General features: G+C 43.6%; 1 protein-coding gene across 1 annotated transcript in view; it reads right to left on the reverse strand.

The window, feature by feature from the left end:
* ELK3 (ETS transcription factor ELK3) overlaps positions 1–22,077 on the reverse strand; it is a 48,976-nt gene that overhangs the window by 12,489 nt on the left and 14,410 nt on the right. The window contains exons 2-3 of the mRNA XM_081209681.1: positions 3,002–3,210; positions 1,190–1,984 (exon numbers count right to left, since the gene is read on the reverse strand). Of these exons, the coding sequence (XP_081065807.1) occupies positions 1,190–1,984; positions 3,002–3,208 (1,002 nt within the window). The 5' untranslated portion in view covers positions 3,209–3,210. The remainder of the gene's footprint in view (positions 1–1,189; positions 1,985–3,001; positions 3,211–22,077) is intronic.

Here is a 22,077-nt window from a genome sequence, read left to right on the forward strand (position 1 = left end):
TTTTCCAAGCCTAATTGTTGTGGAGGGGTGTGATTTCTTGCTTCCCAGCTGCACTCTCCAGCAAGAGCAACACACCCACCCAAGATTTGGCTTGAAGAAAAGCAAAAGCCTAACTGAGAGCAGATGGGCAATAGTGGGTTTACATGTATTTGATTGCTCTCTTGCTGTGTGTGTGTGTGTGTGTGTGTGTGTGTGTGTGTGTGTGTGTGTGCGTGTGTGCGTGTGTGCGTGTGTGTGTGTGTGTGCAGTGCCCCCAACAGCATCTCCACTTTGCAAATGTGCCCATAAGCCCCAATGTTATGCAACATTTGTCATGGGGAACGTATGCATAGGTTTCTAGCAGATAGCTGGAAGTGGTGAGTTATCCATCCTGGAAAGCTGTTAATGCAGGAATGAAATTTACATGGAAGGCAGAGCATTACTGAGCTGGGTCTTCTCAGTGGTGGTGCCCCTATTTGAACACCCTTCCCACAAAGATTTGGGAGGTGCCTAAACTACTGTCATTCAGATTAGGACGGTTTCATTTCCCCAGTGGTTTTTTATTTTATTTATTTATTTAACTACTGTCATTCAGGTTAAGACCTTTTCATTTCCCCAGTGTTGGATGGATGGATGGATGGATGGATGGATGGATGACATTTGCATGCCACTTCTGTCTTCCAAGGATCTCAAGGTGGTGTACATGGTTCTCCCCACCCCCATTTCATCCGCACAACAACCCTGTGAGGTAGGCTAAGGGAAGAGAGTGAGCTTCATGGCTGAGTGGGGATTCAAACCATGGTTTCCTAGATCATAGTCCAACACTCTAACCATTATGCCACACTGCCTTTCTTTCAATTTCACCTATGCTGATGTATTACTGCTTTTACATATTTTACTGACTGCTGCTCTCCTGATTTTTGCTCCTGCTGTATTTGTTTTATTTGTAATAGCTGCTTTAAAAAATAAGTAACTTGGTTGTATTTTTAATCTAAGGAACATTTTAATAGAAAAAGGACTCATACATTCTTAATAAACTGCAAGCTGCTTTTTTTCTTTCTGTCCTTGGAGGAAAAAAGGCACTTTGACCATGGGCATCACTAAAAGGAACTCACTTGGCAATCCTCTACACACAGGAGTAAGTCCCACTACACTCAGCAGAGCTTACTTCTAAGTAAACATGCATAGGATTCCCCCGTCGAAGTCTTACCTGGGCAGTGAAGAAAGCAGGAGTCAGGGATCCTGAGGGGAGTGCTGGGCTGTTGAGGGCAATGGAGCCGAGGTCAGTGCTTGAAAGAACCATTGGAGGTGCCGAGATCTCCAAACCTTTGGGTTTCTTAGCCTTTGGGGGAAGAGAAGGAGATTTTGCCTTGGATCCTGACGAGAGGTTCAGTGGCTCGAGAGAATCAGAATCCTGGCCACTGGACTCCAAAAAGATGCTTCTGTGTTCGGAAGGGAGGGGTGAGTTCGGAGACAGAGACGGCGACCGGGAGGAAGATGGCGAAGCCGACGAGATGCTGGCAACATTGGGCAACATTAGTGAGGATATTTTTGCAGAGACAGAGGATGCTAAGAAAGCAGAAGCAGCGGCTGCCTCGGATGTTGATGGCAGGGACACTATGGGCCTCATGACTTGCTTGTCTGATTTGTTTGTCACAAACCTTATAACAGTCCGGACTTCTTCCAGAGGGTTGGGCCCCTCCGGTTTCTCCTCCAGCTTCTCTGTTTTGATCTGTTTGAGAGTTTCTGGCTGGTTTTGCAGGGAGTTGATGGTGAAAGAGGAGTACAACCCCGAATGGATATATTCATTACGGCTTGCGCCTTTCAGGGCCGCCAAGCCATGCTTGTGTTGCTCTCTACCTTCAAGAGGCATCTTGCAGTCGCTGTCCTGCAGCAAAAGGCTCTCCCTGCTGATCTCCACAGCATGAGGATCCATCTTCAAAATGTCAGGGAATGACACAAACTTGTACACAAACTTCTGCCCAATCACCTTCTTGATGATGTTCTGCATTAAACAGCAAACCAAGTGTGACATTCGTTAGTATTTTCACAAAATAGCTCAGCGAGCAGCATCTCCTCTACAATGCGGGAGGCTCCAGGTTTGATTCCTGGCATTTCAAGTTAAAAAAATCAGGTAGCCTGTGGGTTTACTTGGGCCTGACGTGGTTGCTTAGGCCACAAGTCCATTTCCCCCAAACCATGCCCACCTGTGTCACACCTGAAGCCCCTTGTGATGTCAGGTGAGAGGCAGGTGACGATGTGGCTGCCAGTGACCAACTGGGAGCCTTTAAGTGCACTCGTAAACATGCACTGGCAAGGGAAGTTTTGCTGTCCCTGCTGATCAGGAGGCCAGCTGGGATTGGCTGCTTGTGGGGGACTTCAGAGCACTCCATCACCTGACATCATTGTGACATCAGGTGACTGACATGTGGGCAGCCCCCACCTTCCTGTCAAATTTGGCCTGCAAGTGCTAGAGGAGATAAGATCTGGCCCTGAGGTAACAGGGGATGAGAAAGACCCTCAGCCTGAGAAGCTGGAGAGCCACCGCCAGTTGGAGTAGTCAATTCTGGGTCCAACAGACTAATAGTCTGACATTCTATAAAGGCAACAGCCTAACATAATATAATAGGTGGAATCTGATTGACAATGCTTCCTCCTTATAAACTGTCCGTAGGCTGCCCTGCCTTTAGGTGGCTACTTAAAGACAGCAGTTTGCTGGGGAATTTACTGCTGCACTGTTTTTGACATTTTGAGGGGGTTTCTTTTTTGCATTTAGGCAAGGAAAATGATGCGTTTGGGTTTTAGGTTTTTTTAAAAAAATAAAGACCTTAAAATATATTATTGATATAAATGGCTGGCTGAAGTGGTATTTTACTGTCTGAATTTTGTATTTGTGCTAACTTTTGTGAGCAGCCTTGGGGGGCTCTTTTTAGCCAAAAGGCAGCACTCCAACTTTAACAAGCATATTACTACTCTTTGCTTTCTTGTTTAAGCACTGTACAAATAGAATTTTTAAAATTACCTTGTCATAGTAGTATCTCAGCGCTCTGCTCAGTTTGTCGTAATTCATGTTAGTTTTGTTTTTTCTGAGTCCCCACAGCTTAGCCACTTCTTCTGCCTTAAGTAGCTTAAATTCACCATCATTAGATGTCCAACAAATTAGGTGCTCATGTTTCTGATCGAGAAGCAACTGCAACAGGAACTGCCACAATGTGATTGCACTCTCCATGCCTGCAATGGACAGGAAAAAAGGGGGGAGACAATGTAAACATTGCCTAACCTGCTCATCTTAGTTTCAACCACAGCACTTACGTAGGATCATATACGAAATTATATATTTTTTTTTAATAGAAATTTTTATTGGTTTTTTCACCTTTTATAAAGACAAATACATATACGAAATTATACGTGCTACAGGAAAGTACAAAATTAAAAAAAATGGATGTATAAAATACTGAAGAAAACACATTTTAAAATATCCCAATAAACCCTATTGTAAAATTATTCTGTAAAAATTATCATTTTTTGCTAATCCTGTAGTATAATATTCCAGAGAGAGAGAAATATTCTAGCCTAAACCCAGCAAAGAGTGAAGCCCATTGATTTCAGTGGGCTTTGGCATTATTCCATGCTGGATTGAGGCATCCTTTTTAAAATATCATTTTTCACATTTAGCATATACTGAGATACATCTTATTCTGAATATCAAATGGCCAAGATTTTCCATTAAGCTACTGTTTTTGCACAATGGCCCATTGTTCTCTCTCTCCCTATCTCTTACCTCTGTAATAGTCAATGGGATCAAGGTTGCCATTGCATGGTTTTTCTCTCTCTCCCTCTCTAAGCGTAGACACAAAGGGACTGCCTAACTCTAATCTTATTTCTGTCCTGACTGTGTTCAGAATACTATTGTAATTCTGGGGTTTTCATTTTCCTGCTGTTGCTTTTGTATAAAGTTGATAATGGAAGCAAAATATACTAGGGCGATAGAGAACATCAAAGTTACAGTGATGTTCCTGTAAACATGGACTGGTGTCAACACACCTATACATGGACAGAGTGCAGCTTTCCTGGGACAAATACATGTCTGAATACACCCTGTACACATAAAAGTGAAAAAGCCACAGATTGTTTCCAGAACTTCTCACAGTTTACTTTGTTTAGAAAATGCTGGGCTTATGTTCGCTCAGTTCTGAGCTGGATATCGTTGTAATATTTCTCTTTCATAGCCTCTCTTCCTTTTTGCTATTACATTTTTGGGACTATACCCTTCGCACCTGGGCAGAGAGATACACATGCCCATCATCTCAGTGCTAAGACTTAAGGCATTTCTCAAGGAAGTCTAAGCAAACAGTTTGAACAGTGATAGGAAAATAACTCTTTTTGATTGTTATTTTTAAAAATGATAAAGAATTATGCAATATTATAGTTTAACTTAGGATCTTCAGTACATTGATGCTGCACCTTGTTATAACATCTTATAATATTTTATTTATTTAAAACATGTACACACTACCCTTCATCTGATTTGGATTCCAGGCTGGTATACAACCAGATCTCATATTATAATATCAAACAATAACAGGAAGGCAGCAAATAAGAGCAAAACTAGGATTTACAGCAACCTGAAATGTATTGCCAAATAAAAATGTTTTTACCTTGCCCTGAAAAGATTGCTAAGGTTTTATTTATATGTATTTGCTTGCTTTCATTTTGTAGATGGGTGGAATGGCTTGACCTAGCCGGAACCATGTTGTGCTTCGGTAAAGTCAAGACACTTAAGAAACCATTTCTCTCTTGCTTCTTCATTGCATGTGGTGCTTTTTCTCTTTGCTTCTCCTATCCAGATTACTGATTCCACCCACCTAGTAAACTCAAGCAGGGAGGGGGACCCGCTATAGTTTAGTCTTTCAAATTCTTGCTCCTTGCTTCAAAAACAGCACTGCAATTGTAAAACACAATGGCATAAAAGCCATTCTGTTTATTTCAGTGCAATTTGGACTTGTGATGGCAGAAGGCAGCTAGATAATCCCACTTCATACATATGTTTTTTGCTAACAGAATGAAACGATGCCCCTATTTGTACATCATTTTAAACCCTAGTTTAAAATAAATTATGGTTTAATGTGAACAAGCTGGTAGGTGCTGCTAAAATGCAGGTGTTTGGCTCCTATCTCTCTTCAGCCTGGAGGATACAATCAAGATGCTAGCTTTTCGTGATGAACCGGCACTCATGGTTTGTTTTCTTGTAACAAACCACAGGCACAGTAAGACAACATAGTTGTTGTTGCCTTACTATTCACTATTTGTTTTCCAGCAACAAACTACAAGTGCTGTTCTGCATGGAACACAAATCCAGACTCTGGTTTGTTTCTTCCCCTGCAGGAAGGAGCGAGAGAGGAGCAAAGGACATGTTCAAATCAAACCATAGTTGATTTTAAACTTTAAAGTGACAAACCATGTGAATGTCTTGATTCAAACATCTGACCAGCTGTGTTCAACATACACTATCAACCAGAGTAATTTGTACAAATATTACTTAATAGTGATGAGACTGGTAGGTGCCTATACTGTGCGCAACCAATCTTGTACTGAAATTCTGGATAACATTATATGCTTCAATTACGTATGGAAAGGGGGCACACAAAAAACCCTGCCCCCAATATCCTTACACGTACCACCCTCTTCTCAACCCCCAACCTTCCTCAAGTTGAACGGGGAAGGTCTATAAGGTCACAATTGCTTGGTGTTTTCTTATTTTCTTATTTGCAGTTATTTATTTTGTGATCCATTTTGAGAACATTTCAACGTAGAGGGAAAGCTCATTTAAATAAATAAAACCTGTATCTGTGCAAATGTCAAAGATCTACAAAGAATTAGCATCTATTGTTTATACAACAAGGAAAAAGTAAATTAGTAAGACAGTTAAAGCAATATATTTCTAACTGTCTTTCTATCAGTAAGACAGTTAAAGCAATATATAAGCAAGGTAATATTCAAAGGGAGACATATTCGTACTTCTTCCAGTCAGTCTAAAATAGAAGATCAATCTAAATAATGTAATTTCAGAATATCTGTAAATCTACAACCTCTACCTTGGAACTGTGTCTACAAACTAACTACTTGCCTACTACTTAAGCCTAATTTTTGGACTTCCCTGCTTCCCTCTGCTTTGTGTACAATACCCAATGAATGTTGTTCAGGAGAACCTGGAAGCTTGCCACACTTCTGTGACATTTTCTCTGGTCCCAATAAAGGTATTGCCCTGTTGTAGATTTTGAAATACAGCACAGTAGTACCTCAGGTTACAGATGCTTCAGGTTACAGACTCCGCTAACCCAGAAATAACAGAAATCGCACTGCAGCAGCAGGAGGCCCCATTAGCTAAAGTGGTGCTTCAGGTTAAGAACAGTTTCAGGTTAAGAACGGACCTCCGGAACGAATTAAATACTTAACCCAAGGTACCACTGTATTTATTTTTATAAAAAGCGGCCTTATGTGCACATTTTCTGTATCTGCCACTAGGTGGCACACAACTTCTGAGTCTTCTTGTAACTCTTCCACATTGGCACTGAATAATTTCAAACTCTTCCTTGCAAAGTCCCAGTTGAAGCTGTGCACAAGGAATCATCCCACAGGATTCTGTTTGCAAACCTATCAGGTTTTAGTGCAGCCTTATAAGCAGAATTTTTTAAAACCCTTTTTCTTTACTAGAAAAACACATTCTATGTTATTAAACGTTTTAATTCTTTTGAGAAATTTTGTAGCTGCATTATGCAGACTCACGTACAGACACAGGTTTATTAACCTGAGGTGCGTGCACACATAGCAACAGCCTTGTGGAAGACATGGGGTACATAATATTCCCACATCACAATATATGAATCAAAGACTCCTCTGAGATGGGTTGCTACTACAGTGGTACCTCGAGTTAAGTACTGAATTCGTTCCGGAGGTCCATTCTTAACCTGAAACTGTTCTTAACCTGAAGCACCACTTTAGCTAATGGGGCCTCCTGCTGCTGCCGCACCGCTGGAGCACAATTTCTGTTCTCATCCTGAAGCAAAGTTCTTAACCTGAAGCACTATTTCTGGGTTAGCGGAGTCTGTAACCTGAAGTGCATGTAACCTGAAGTGTATGTAACCTGAGGTACCACTGTGTTCCAATTACACCAATATGAGAAAAAAGGCTATGAGGACCTCAGCTTGGAATTGTCCCATTCTCAATTCCTCAACTCTAAAGTAGTTCACTATGGGTAGGCATGCAAACTCTCTACCACTTAATCAATATGAGCAACTATTATCTCATTATGGCAGAACATAATCTGGATAACTAGTGAGAGTGCCTACATGACTTTCCGTGCAAAATAGCAGGGTGGTTCGTTTCTGCCTTATGCACACCACAGATTTAACACTTCATTCTCTTTTTGTTTGTTTATTTGTCTGTCTGTCTCACCTACCCACACTTGTTTCACTAGCATTCCTTTTTTTAAAAAAAAACCCAAAAAACGCTTTAAATATTTCCCTCTAAGAAGCAAGAATGTCTATTCTGTAATTCCCATCTATGCAATACTTATTACTGCAGTGTGGGACAGGGCACAGGTTCATGGGGAGTCATTCCAGACTCATGAGGAAACCCATATAAGTTTATGTAAAATGTATTTTTAGGCTCAACTATATGTATATTTTGGCACTTGTAAAGCCCAGGCACTCATTATGTCACACAATGTTTTTATGCACATCTTAACTGTTTCCAGATAAGTCCTTTTTTGGTGCAATATAAAATCAGGATAATTGTATAAATGCATCCCTTTAGCATTTTGCTGGTAGATCCTTTCAAAGAAAAAACCCTGTCACTTTAGAAAAAGTACTATTTGAAAATGCACCTTGCCCATATGATTCTTGTTAACCATCTTGTGCTATTACGTTCACATATTAATTTTCAACCATGCATGAAGCAATCATAGGCTACGTACATGCAACATTTTATCGAAGAATCAATGGAGACCGAGTATTTTTTTCTGTAGTCCACAAACAATATGGATCTATTGCATATTTTTGTCTCTGAAAAGCGCTTATTGAGAAACTGGTTTCATTGCAAAAACAAAAGCTTATGGCGGATTGATTCAAATGGTGCGTCCATTTGAAAATGGAAGTAAACAGATGTTGGAGGTCCATGCAGTGGGGGTGGGTATATAAGCAAAGATCACAATCACCATTTCCTTCTTCATTCCCCTGGGGCATGTGCAGGGAATAAAAGGTATGGATAGCTGAATCTAGAGAAGGGTTTTCAAAGGCTTATCAAGTAACCACACCCACCCTTGTATCTAGAATCAATCCAGATGGAAAGCAGCAGATTGAGGATGCGCACGAACAATTCTGGATCGGGGGGGGGGGACACAACCCTTTTGTGCTACAGACAGGTTAGTCTGTGCACAGCCGTAGATTTTGGTTAGGGAATACATAAAAGTAAAATGGCCTTGTCACAATGAAGGGGGATCTGTGGCTTCCATCCTACCAGCCCCACTCCGCTTATGGAAGCTGTCGTCAAACAGCTGCAGGGCACCAGGTCTCTCACATCCCTGCTATAACCCATTGTTTTCTCCAAACAAGAATTGGAATAGGTGCCTCAAACTGGTTTTCCAGTTGTGGAGCAGCATCCAAAGGAGTCATTCCACAAGTAGAATGACTTCTGCTCACTCAATTGAACTCTCCACCCACATGCCCCAAACTTGCTCTGAGGTCCCCACAACATCTGGGTGAGGGGGAAGATGGGGACTCTCACAATGCCTCTCTGGCTTGGAAGCAAAAGGAAGCAGCAACTATAGTCTGACCAGTTCAGATATAATGACCAACTACAACTGCCATGAACCAGGAAGCCATCATTACAGAATTGCTACCCTTTTCAGGTTTTTATCAAGCTTTTTAATTTCAGCCCACCATGGGGAAACTCCCAAAATACAACCGCCTAATTGGAAATCGGTCTGAAATATTGTGGAGGAGGGCCAGGGCGGTTGACTGAGTAGGAACGTTTCTTCCTGCAACATTTTGTTGCTGGATCCACTTGTAGCTAATATTATTGTTTCATGGTTAATGGTTTATACTTCTAATCTGTTATATTAAGGGGAGGGCATATAAATTGTTTCTCCCTGCTCAACCTCTTAGCTACAAGCTTGCCTGAATACCATGAAATGATTCACCACTCCCTGCACGGCACCTGAAAATGTGCCACTTTAAAACTGCTCTGCAGAGATTTCTGCAGTCCTCCTAAACTGCATGTAAACAAGGACAACTGATTCCCTTGTGATGGTAGGTTATCCAGATATTTATTCTGATTCCATATCATTCTGTCCTATTCTCCAATCATGAAGGTTCTACGGAACGGCTTAAAATCCTGTCATCAAATAAACCAATGATACAATAAATGGCTGTAGCACAGCAGAAAACAACACACACTTCTAGAAGCGCCAGGATATAGCCTGATGGTATATGAGGCCACCACCTGACTGAAGGTAAGCAAGTCTGGGTCTTGTCAGTGACTGGATGGGTGACCCTCTGGAAGTAGCATGTATGGGCATCATCCTGGAAGCAAGCCAGGTTATAAATACAAGGGGCGGGGATGAATAAATGAAATTGAAGAGAAAATGCAAGGACCATTTGTCAGAACATAGTATCTGAAAAGGCTGTGAAATAGATGGGCACCAGCAATAATAATAATAATAAATAAATAATAATAATAATACCCCGTCCATCTGGCTGAGTTTCCCCAGCCACTCTAGGCGGCTCCCAATCAAGTGTTAAAAACAATACAGCATTAAATATTAAAAACTTCCCTAAACAGGGCTGCCTTCAGATGTCTTTTAAAAATAGGATAGCTGCTTATTTCCTTGACATCTGATGGGAGGGCGTTCCACAGGGAGGGCACCACCACTGAGAAGGCCCTCTGTCTGGTTCCCTGGAACCTCACTTCTTGCAATGAGGGAACCACCAGAAGGCCCTCGGTGCTGGATCTCAGTGTCCAGGCAGAACGATGGGGGTGGAGACGCTCCTTCAGGTATATAGGACTGAGGTCGTTTAGGGCTTTAAAGGTCAGCACCAACACTTTGAATTGTGCTTGGAAACATACTGGGAGCCAATGTAGATCTCTCAGGACCGGTGTTATATGATCCCGGAGGCCACTCCGAGTCACCAGTCTAGCTGCAGCATTCTGGATTATTTGTAGTTTCCGGGTCACCCTCAAAGGTAGCCCCACAGTGGTTTAAGTCCCTACATTTGCAAAGTGATCTTGTTAATGTCCTGGATGGGCAGAGGTAAGACACAGATTTAGGGCAGCGTGACCAGTTCCACTACACTGGGCACCAAGCCTGGGGATGCCACAACTATGACATGGTGAATTGAGCAGAACAGAAGGTGGTGGTGGGGGGATTTTGGCCTTGCACAGGTTGCAAATTTTAAAGACCAAAGTCCTTCCTGACACAGGTGACATTAAATATAAAAGGGCACAGGTATAAGCTGCTATGAGTCATGGCAATTAGGCTTCCCGCCACACAGGCACCTTAACCAATTAGATCACATGATTTAATGGGTAACTTTTGCTCCCAGCAAGGGTTGAGCTTGGATTTATCAGGAAATGCAAACGGGGGGGGGGGGGTTGCATTTTTTAAAATTAAAGTGGAACATGTCTCCTGGAGGGAACCCATCACTCTCAAGGGGCAATAAATGGCCAAATTAGAGGTGCTAACATGCGCCAGGTATGTGAGAGGATTCATTAAGTTTATGCAGATTTGTTCACACTTGTGGCTAGAATGTTTCATTGCTTGCCCTGATTTCACATGGGGGGGATCTTTGGGCCTGCATACTACAGTGGTACCTTGGGTTACATACGCTTCAGGTTACATACGCTTCAGGTTACATACGCTTCAGGTTGCAGACTCCGCTAACCCAGAAATAGTGCTTCAGGTTAAGAACTTTGCTTCAGGATGAGAACAGAAATCGTGCTCTGGCGGCACGGCAGTAGCAGGAGGCCTCATTAGCTAAAGTGGTGCTTCAGGTTAAGAACAGTTTCAGGTTAAGTACGGACTTACGGAACGAATTAAGTACTTAACCCGAGGTACCACTGTACTTTCACTGATTTACTGCAGTGATTCTTGTACTTGTTTCTCAGAGCAAAGCTCAATTCTGCAGTTTCTCAACTGAGTTTCTCTGAACAGGCTTGCTGTAGACGTGCCTCTGTAGCATCCCTCCCTCCAGCTGCCACAGACCTGGGCTGAGGAATTCCTTTTCCCAAGGAGAGGTCCCAGCGCTCATGCCTTGGGTGAGGGAGCTTTCCCCATCCTAGCCATGTGAGGAAGACACATTCCCAGCGTGCTCCCAGGCATCTCGTCCTAGATCAGGCTTCCTCAAACTCGGCCCTCCAGATGTTTTGAGACTACAATTCCCATCATCCCTGACCACTGGGCCTGCAACTAGGGATGATGGGAGTTGTAGACCAAAAACATCTGGGGGGCCGAGTTTGAGGAAGCCTGCTCTAGAGCCAAAACTTTTCCAAGGGGGAGGCAGGAGACACTCTCCTCCCACCACTGATCTGCCCAGGGCAGGTAAATTAACTTTGATGCAACGAGCCATTATTACATGCACATCTGCAAAAGGAAATAGGACTTCTCCAGCTACCTAGCGCACGGCTAATGTCTGTGTGTGTGTGTGTGTGTGTGCGTGAGTGTGTGTCTGTATGTGCACATCTCTCCAAGGATACAACTTTCCACTCTCTTTTTTTCTTCTTCCAGGCGCTCTAAAAAGCTCTCGGGTATTAGTGCGTGAATATCCATTTATCGCTGCTCAATCTCGACTGTGTCTAGCAGAACTTTCCCCCCTGTTCCCCCCCACCCAGCTGAATGACGTAGGGCATTGTTAGCTTCACTTCGCTTCCTCTTTTTCTGCAGGCTGCAGGCAGGAAACAGGGGGAAACGGACCAGAGGAAACCTGGCCTTCTACATCTGTCCTTGTTTGTAATCTCAGCTCTGGCTTTATTTTGCTAAAGCACCGCAGGTTTCCATTAACCCCTTAAATGCCAATCCAGCTTCTACCGAGTTTGTCATTCTCATTTGGGCTACATAAGGGGGGAAAACCAGATAATTTTACTACCTTGAAACTAATCAAACAAAACTCAAATTTTGCATGGAGCGCTAATCTGAATAAGTTTACAAATGTGTAACTGAATGGAGCATGTCTTCCCCCTTTATTTTAGCATCAAGATGCAAAAACACCATGTACTCGGGTGTTTCCAAGACTTAAAAGCCAAGCTTAGAAAAAGCTCATCCCCTGAGGAAAGAAAAATGCTTTTAGAACAACATCAGTAACATACATGCTTACATTTCTGTTATTCAGACAAAATATGTATAAGCAATAAAACTACAGTGGAACCTCAGTTTTTGAATGTAATCCGTTCCGGAAGGCCGTTTGAATTCCGAAATCTTCAAAAACTGAGGGGCAATGGGCAGTTGGCAAAATCCATTGAGGGAAAAAAGAAAAACACGCAGCAGAAGCCGTTCGACTTCCGAGGCGCGTTTGAAAACGGAAACAATTAATTCTGGGTTTTTGGTGTTCGGCTTCCAAAACGTTTGGCTTCTGAAACGCTCGAAAACCGAGGTTCCACTGTATATAAATTGGTGTGTGCAGAATGTTGTGTATTTGAATATCCTACCGCTTCTGCAGTACTCAAGGCATATACCAATTTTTGTTAAATTTGTTCCAACTTAGTTTTCCCCCTTTCCTCTTGACATAATAAGTCAACTGTGCCATTAATACATATTTCCTTAACTTGTCTCACATCTGGGGTTGCCAGTGTGGAGCCCTCCAGATATCGTTGGACTCCAATTCCCATCAGCCTCTGCCACAATGGCCAATGACCTGGGATGGTAGGAATTATAGTCTAACAACATCTTGCGGCCACAGGTTCCTCATCCCCAAAATAAATTATCAGCCTAACGGCCTTTGCTGAATGTTTGATCACTTATCTAAGTAAATAAGTTTTCCCCATCTGGCAGAAATGCTGGGTTTTCCCCAACCACTTCCTATTTCTCACCCTTGAAGCATCTCAGCAGAGAATCATAGTTTTAAGTATGGCTCAGACACTTGCTTTCCTCCTTGAATATATATTATGCCCAGATGTTTCAATAGCATTTGCCACTCCCTTTAACATTTATTGATCTGGACAAACCAGCACCGAGGAAATGATCTTGCAGATCTGGCTTACAGATTTTATGAATTAGAGATGAAATTGGGGTGGGGTGGAGAATGGGGAAAACGACATGAGGCTGAATAATGAAAAAAAATGATACATTTTTCTTCACAGAGTTGCACTAGGCTTTTAGTATGAAAATATTCAATTTGGAACAGATGGGAATAGCATACAGGGGTGTGTTAATTTATACTCAGAGTAAACCCAAGTAAATTAATGAATCTAAATTAGTTGTGTCCAATATGTTCAGTGGGGTTTACTCTTGAGTAGGATTAATGCTTATTCTGTAAAATATTTTTTTTATGTACTGGTAAACTTAACAAAGAGGCTTGTGATTCCTTAAAAAATTAAGAGATTTATTGAGCGTACGTAACTGTTCATGGGCAAAATCTCACTTTGTTAGATGCATGGAGTGTTTTCCACAGATACACACACACACAAACACCTTCATATACGTGATGTATCCTGTGGCAGTTGCATAATATCTATATGTCACAATAAGGACATGTTCACAAGACAGCTGCCCCTATTCCCAGTTGGATACAATCTCACACAAGCATATGGAAAGCACATCCCCAGGAAAAGGTAGGGCTTTCCTACTGCGGCAAGAGGAAGTCAACAATGCAGACTGCTCAGACCACGCTGGTTCCTGGATCTTTCCTGTTCTGGCGTTTTCTCACCTTATGCAGCAGCAAATACTATTGCTGTGGGTACATGCATCTTTAAAAGCCCCTGGCCCATGTACCCGACAGCTATCCAAAATACAGGTTTTCCTTTGATAGTATGGAAGTGGGAGTGACCAATGTGATCTGTAGTTTCTTTTGAATGGGAAACTGTGGCATGTGATAATACTTTCTCGGGTATTTTCAACACCCTTCTCACCCTCTGCAAGACAAAGGCCTGCAGTGGTGAATAAATAGTTAAGGTAAGTAATGAGATCCCTAAAGGAAAGTAAATAGAGGGACCATTTATTTTCACACTGAATGGCTGACTACAAATGAATAGCCACCATTTTGATTTGGGGACGGGGCATTTCCCATGTAACTCCACTGCAGTCTGTGGATGCGAGGAGATGTTTCATGTAAGCATCGTAGGTCCCAGGGAATCTGTTCTTTACTGGATACTGAATTTTGTTGGGTGAGGGCTCAAATTGTCATCTTCATCCCACTATCAGTGTTCATGGTGCTTTACAGAATACAAGAGGAGGGGCCACGCAGTATGATTCAACTGTTAAAAGTTGGACATGCAAGGAAATGTGTAACATGTGCAGTATATAACTACAGTGGTACCTTGGGTTACAGACGCTTCAGGTTATATACGCTTCAGGTTACAGACTCCGCTAACCCAGAAATAGTACCTCGGGTTAAGAACTTTGCTTCAGGATGAGAACAGAAATCGTGTTCCGGCGGCGTGGCGGCAGCAGGAGGCCCCATTAGCGAAAGTGGTGCTTCAGGTTAAGAACAGTTTCAGGTTAAGAACGGACCTCCGGAACGAATTAAGTACTTAACCCGAGGTACCACTGTACTATATTTTGATTTTACTACCCACCCAGGACACAACAATTTAAAATATAACATTAAAAACAAGTTTATAACAAAGTAAAGTGAGTCCTAGGCAGATACATCTCTGTATTATTAATGCAGATATCATCTAAACCGGTAATTCTCTTGTGGGTTTTAAGATAGATTTCACTGAGCTTTAGCAAATTTTCCCCTCTCTCTCTCTGGTAACTGACACAATATTTGATGATCCTGTTTTCCATACCCAGAACTGCATCATTTCCCAGTCAGTGCATCCTCATGCCTGCCCCCCCCCCGCCCCAATATGATGACACTGTATAATCTAAATCAGGACTTCCTCCTATTATATTTCAGAGGCGTCTTTCTGGGAAAGCCAGATATTAGTTAAAAGGTAGGAATTCCTGCAGCACCACCCAGTGGAAACATTTAAGAATTTTTTGCAACTCCTGTTAAGTTTTCTAAGATGGCTTCAGAAAACCAGCAACAACACAGAAAGGTTCCAGAGCCATTTGGAATATTGTGTCTTTTGTTGGAGCAACTGATTAAGCAAGACAGTAAACTTTCAAGCTGAACTGAACTCTTCCAGGCAGAAGTTAAATGCATTGTCTGTAGCACTTTAGAGCCTATCAATCATGTATGTATGCCTCACAGTATGCTTTCAGGGAAACTGCTGTGAAAAGATGAGTGATTAGATATGAGGCTTAAATCTTAGAAATCCCATGCTATGTCCTTAAAAAGCTAGTGCAGAGATTAAACCATGGGTAGACAAACTAAGGCCCGGGGGCCAGATCCGGCCCAATCAGCTTCTAAATCCCGACCATGGATGGTCCAGGAATCAGCGTGTTTTTACATTAGTAGAATGTGACCATATAAATCAATGTTAGGGATAACTTAAGTTTTGACTTAATATATAAAGAGGTACTGGATGACTTTTGAGGTGCCTGCCATAGCTAAAGCTGCAATGTTCCAAAATGTGAAGAGCTGCTTTTAAAGACAATTAAAGTACCTGTCAAATGTTCTTATATTTTCTGCCAGTTTAAATTTGCCCTATTCAACTTTCCTCTTAGCTATAACATTTCTCCTCTCCCTTAATCTCATAGGCATGCTTGAAATTTGCTCACTAATATTTCAAAATGTTATGCATTTCCCCCCTACACGCTATCTTCCTTTTAGTTTTCCTTCTCCCCTACCACCTTTTGAATTCTTCTGCCTCCAGATAGTTTCAGTCAAGATTTTGATAGCTTCAATAGCTATATTTGTTGCAATATCACCTCCAACAATGCACCCCAGGCCAGCCTTGTTAACGTTGACTATACCAGATCCCTGTTGGCCCGGAGGTGGTGGTAGTGGAGTCTGTGTGAGCGTCCTGGTTCTACAGCATCCTAGCAGTTCATTTTTGCTACTGAGGTTTACTACACCAATACTTTTATTTATAAAAATGTTATACCACTTAATTTAACAAAAATAATTACACACTTAACAAGTCATCCCTTAGGAGATGTGAATGCAAACCCAGCCCAGCAAGAATTTCCCTACATACCACCCTATAGGATGCTGAATGTAGGGTTTGCTCCTTTTTTTACCGTATTTTTCGCACGATTGGACGCACCGGACCATAGGACGCGCCTAGTTTTTTTGGGGGGAAATAAAGGAAAAAAATTTTCCCTTTATTTCCCCCCCAAAAGCAGGTCAGGGAAACCGAACCAGGTCGAGGAACAGCGGGATAGTGGCGCTGCGCCTCCCTGCTGTCCCCCGAGCTTGTGGGGCTGGCTGATGTCTGCCTAGCGCGCGGGGCGCTCTGCTTCAGGGCGCCCTACCCGCCGGGCGGCAGGCTGCTATCCGCAGCTTGGGGAGCCTTGTGGGGAACTGCTGCAGGGCTCCCCACGCTGCGGATGTATGCCTGGCGCGAGGGGCGCTCTGCTTCAGGGTGCCCCACCCGCCGGGCGGCAGGCTGCTATCCGCAGCGTGGGGAAGCTTGCGGGGAGCTCCTGCAAGGGTCCCCATGCTGCGGATGTGTTCCCAAAGCGCCGGGAGCTCTGCTTTCAGGGCGCCCGACGCTCCGGGAAGCAGGCTGCTATCCGCAGCCTAGACACGGCTAGCGGAGCGCTAATCCCGAAGCTTGGGGCGTGCGGAGCTCAGCGTGCCCCAAGCTTCTGGGCGCCGGCAAGGTCTCCGCTAGCCCTGGGAGAGCCCCGCGACGTCGCGGGGCTCTCCCAGGGCTAGCGGAGACCTTGCCAGCACCCAGAAGCTTAGGGCGCGCTGAGCTCCGCACGCCCCAAGCTTCGGGATTAGCGCAGTGGTCCGCTAGCCCTGGGAGAGCCGTGCGACGTCGCGGGGCTCTCCCAGGGCTAGCGGAGACCTTGCCAGCACCCAGAAGCTTGGGGCGCGCTCAGCTCCGCACGCCCCAAACTTCGGGATTAGCGCAGTGGTCCGCTAGCCCTGGGAGAGCCGCGCGACGTCGCGGGGCTCTCCCAGGGCTAGCGGAGACCTTGCCAGCACCCAGAAGCTTGGGGCGCGCTCAGCTCCGCACGCCCCAAACTTCGGGATTAGCGCAGTGGTCCGCTAGCCCTGGGAGAGCCGCGCGACGTCGCGGGGCTCTCCCAGGGCTAGCGGAGACCTTGCCGGCACCCAGAAGCTTGGGGCGTGCTGAGCTCCGCACGCCCCAAGCTTCGGGATTAGCGCAGTGGTCCGCTAGCCCTGGGAGAGCCGCGCGACGTCGCGGGGCTCTCCCAGGGCTAGCGGAGACCTTGCCGGCACCCAGAAGCTTGGGGCGTGCTGAGCTCCGCACGCCCCAAGCTTCGGGATTAATGCAGCGCTCCGCTAGCGGTGGGAGAGCTGGGTCTCCCTCTGCTAGCAGATAGCTTCCTGAAGCCTGGAGAGCGAGAGGAGTCGGTGCGCACCGACCCCTCTCACTCTCCAGGCTTCAGCGAAAGCCTGCATTCGCTCCATAGGACGCACACACATTTTCCCTTGCTTTTTAGGAGGGAAAAAGTGCGTCCTATGGTGCGAAAAATACGGTACTCTATGCATCTTTGCTATTCCAGGTCTCCTCAAGCAATGCAAGCCTCACATAAAAGCTTGAGTCTGCACACAGATTATTCTTCCTAGACTGGGGAAACTGCCTTCAGCAGGAAGGAAATGTTACTGGTTCCTCCTCATTAAGGCTTTTAATATCCAACCTGTTCAGATGTTTCAAAGGGTAACCAAAAAGCCCGTAAATCTATACTGGTTCCAAAAATCTATCATGGGATGGAAATAAAAATGTGCACAGGCTCATCTTGCTTCCTGCCCCGCTCATGTGGTGAGCATCTGTGGCATATTGGCACAGCGGTTCCAGGTTCAAAGCCAGCCTGTATCTTTATTCTTTCCACATGAATCTCTGCTGTATTCTTCTCATGTTCGTGTGGCAGAGAGATAATTATTTTGCTGACTTACATAAAACTTGAGATGGCTACCCCTTCTTTAAACATGGAAAACTTAGATGTGATCAGGATGAAACAGAAACCAGTAACTGCTACTTGTATACGACTGCTTAGTTCATGGGTAGGCAACCTAAGGCCCGGGGGCTGGATCTGGCCCAATCGCCTTCTCAATCCAGTCCGTGGATGGTCTGGAAATCCACGTGTTTTTACATGAGCAGAATGTGTACTTTTATTTAAAATGCATCTCTGGGTTATTTGTGGGGCCTGCCTGGTGTTTTTACATGAGTACAGTGGTGCCTCGCAAGACGAAATTAATCCGTTCCGCGAGTCTCTTCGTCTAGCGGTTTTTTCGTCTTGCGAAGCAACCCTATTAGCGGCTTAGCGGATTAGCGCTATTAGCGGTTTAGCGGCTATTAAAGGCTTAGCGGCTATTAAAGGCTTAGCGGATTAGCGGCTAAAAGGCTATTAGCAGCTTAGTGGCTTAGAAAAAGGGGGGGAGCGGGAAAAAATCGGAACACTCGCAAGACGTTTTCGTCTTGCAAAGCAAGCCCATAGGGAAAATCGTCTTGCGAAGCAGCTCAAAAACGGAAAACCCTTTCGTCTAGCGGGTTTTCCGTCTTGCAAGGCATTCGTCTTGCGGGGCACCACTGTAGAATGTGTAATTTTATTTAAAATGCATCTCTGGGTTATTTGTGGGGCATAGGAATTCGTTCATTTTTTTTCTTTTCAAAATATAGTCCGGCCCCCCACAAGGTCTGAGGGACAGTGGACCAGCCCCCTGCTGAAAAAGTTTGCAGACCCCTGGCTTAGTTGTTCCCTGAGTAATATTTATTACACTCCTTCCTCACTGACAAATCTATACTTCACATAGACTTTGAAGCTTCTATTCTCCCCATCCCCTCTGGACTCTCCTCCCCACGGTTTTTCGCACCAGAAGGTGGCTTGCTATACTGACAGTAAACAGGCTAAATGGGGCAACACATTTTTACAAGTCTATCCATCAGTGCTAGAAATATTACACGGCGTAGGCTGTACTTTTCAAGTATAGAAACATCCCTGATGTCACTGGAGGCTCAACCCAAGGGTTGTTAAAGCATGTAAAGGGGAAAGTCCTGTGTAAGCATTTTAAGTTTTATATTCCTGGCTGCCACTGCAAAGCCCTCTGTTGGGACTGAACGAGTGTACACAAATAGTTTGAGCTGTACACTCATACAATGATTTACATGCAATGTTCAACATGTGTACAATCTGTGTACCTGTGTACACGACAGCCAAGCTGAACAAATCAACAAATGTATATACTCTTTCACACAAGCAGATGTACCTGTATAGAGACAGCTCACACCTATGTTTGGTGTAACGTGTGAACAAACCTAATATAGCACTGCTTCAGATGTTTTGCATCTGCCTACTCAAGCTCACAGCACAACAAATGTGCTAGTCTTTAAAGCTGCAGTCCTCACCCCACTTAGCTGGGACTAAACCCCATTGAATTCAACAGAACTTGAGTAGACATGGCTAGGACTGCACTGCGAGAAGCCAAATAACTCTATATTAGTACTGCAAAACTAAAATCCATCTTAGATTCCATTAAAGAAGTGAGCCTTGGTGGTTCTCTTTCTTTGGGTTTGTGTTACCCATTCACTGTTTCCCTATAGAAGGGGTGGAGATGGAAAATGTTATGGGCAGTGCTTGCAGGCATGAACAGGAGCACACACACCTGAATCTCCCTCTCCAACAGAGCTCCCTGTACAAAGGCCACTCTGAAATATGGCCCAATGAAGAACAAGGTGCAGTATTCAGAAGGGAAAGTTCAAAGAGCCCTGCTGAGCACATAGAAGCACTTGGGCACCTGTACATGGCTGTTTGGACATGAATCTAATCCTAGTTGGCTGAATTTTTAAATGAAGTTTAATCTCTCATTAAACACCAACTGCAGACAGAAAAAGGGCATAGGCCACAGCTTTGTTTATATTTTATAGGTCAGAGGAAACAGTTAGTTTCTTCATGAGGTATTCGTCATGAAGGAATTGTTCAAAATATTCAGTATCTTGAGTCCTACAAGTTTTGTTTGAGCTTGGAAACATTATAGGTAACACTGAGTTTACATGGGTTACAGGTCTAGGAATATGCTAACAAGTTGCTAGAGCCAGCTGCCCCCCCCCAAAAAAAACCCTACTACTACTCCTACTACTACTACAAAATACAAGAGGACACAACACTTCTGTTTCTGGAGTAGGGGGACTTGATGCATGTAGATCTCCTGAGCAAAGGAATACAAGAAAACCAAGCGGTCCTACATCTAATGGTCTTCTCAATAGGCTCCCCCCCCCTTTGTTGCTTTTGTATCCCACCTTTCTGCCACAGAGTTCAAGGTGGCATACAAGGTCCCCCACAAAAACCCTTCCGTTATGTACTGAAGTTCTCACCCTGGGCCAGCAGGGGGATACTGTAGATAGTTTTCACTCGGGTCCACATACGCAAATAAGGGATTGAAAGTGACGTTCAGTGATTGGATAGTTACAGAAAGTTGTTACTGTTGCATTGTAGTGGAGCTCTATATAAGCAGGCTGGCTGAACCCTTCAGTTCAGTTCCGTTCTGGCCTGTGAATAAACAAGAGCTGTCTGAAGAATCGCTGTGTCGTCTGATATGTTCACCCACAACTTAACACCTTCTATATGTGAGGAAGGCTAGGCTGTGAGATAGAGACTGGCCCAAGGTGATCCAGTAAGCTTCATGGCTGAATGAATATTTGAACTTGCATCTCCCCATTCTTAGTTCAACACTCCGGCCACTACACATCATGGCAGCTCCCTTGATTCACCCTATCACAAGCACTTTTATAAACTTTAGCTATTTCTTACACTGCTGAAAATCTTACCATCCTGCTAGGTAGATTGTTTGCTTATAATACTTTTCATATGTTCAATAAACAATATCCAGTCCTCCTTATATCTTTCATCATTTTGATTTATTATTCTAGTGGTCACCCCTGCTAGCTCTGCATATTCCAACAGTTTAATATGCCATTCTTGTTGGTACCTTATCTGTTTTCCATTTTTGCACTAATAACACGCGACACCTCCGCCATGATCCAAAGCTCTATGGGGTTCTAATTTACACACAGTGCTTTGGTCAAGCAGGAGTTGCTCCATCATTTCTAAGGTTGTTTCATTTACACAACATTCTCCAGCATTTATCAAGATGTGGCAGGCCCTCCTTGCAAAGATTTCATCTGGGTATTTGTGCTTCTACAAACACATGGACTGCTTGATTATGTTATGGGGGAATGCAACCCACAAAAGACATACTGCTGTACAACTGAGAGAAAGAATTGAAGTTTTCTACACTTCGCAGTATAAAGTGATATCCTACATTAATCATACCCACAGTAGACCCACTGAAACCAATGACCTTAAGGCCAGTGGTTTCAATGGGTCTACTCTGAGTACAACTTAGTTGGATATCATCCATACTGCCAACCTAAATTGTGTAGGTCTCTGGCAAAGAATTAATCAGATTGACTGAGTTGTTCAGCATTTCGCCACTATAATTATGCACTATCTCCGTAAAAACAACATTTGTTTTAATTTGAAATAATAATTACTAAGGAATTTTTCCACATGTTTCCTTGGGGAAAGGTGTTCCAGATAGTTAAAATAAACTGTGAAAGTTTCAAATTACCATAGCCTAACTATTCCACAATGATAAATTCTTTCTGAAGAAAGATTCTCAGAAAGGTAAAATCAGAAGGGAAAGGGGGAAAAGGAAAAATCTGGGTATATTTGCTTATTTTGTTGACGTACGGCTTTCAAATTACCACATACTTTGGTATTCTGTTAAGGTTTGTTGCATTTGATTGTTAGCCACCTTAGAACTTGATAAAAGAGTGGAATATAAATCCACTGAAAACATAATA

Source organism: Podarcis bocagei (assembly GCF_964188305.1).
Source record: "Podarcis bocagei genome assembly, chromosome: 10".
NCBI classification, from domain to species: domain Eukaryota; kingdom Metazoa; phylum Chordata; class Lepidosauria; order Squamata; family Lacertidae; genus Podarcis; species Podarcis bocagei.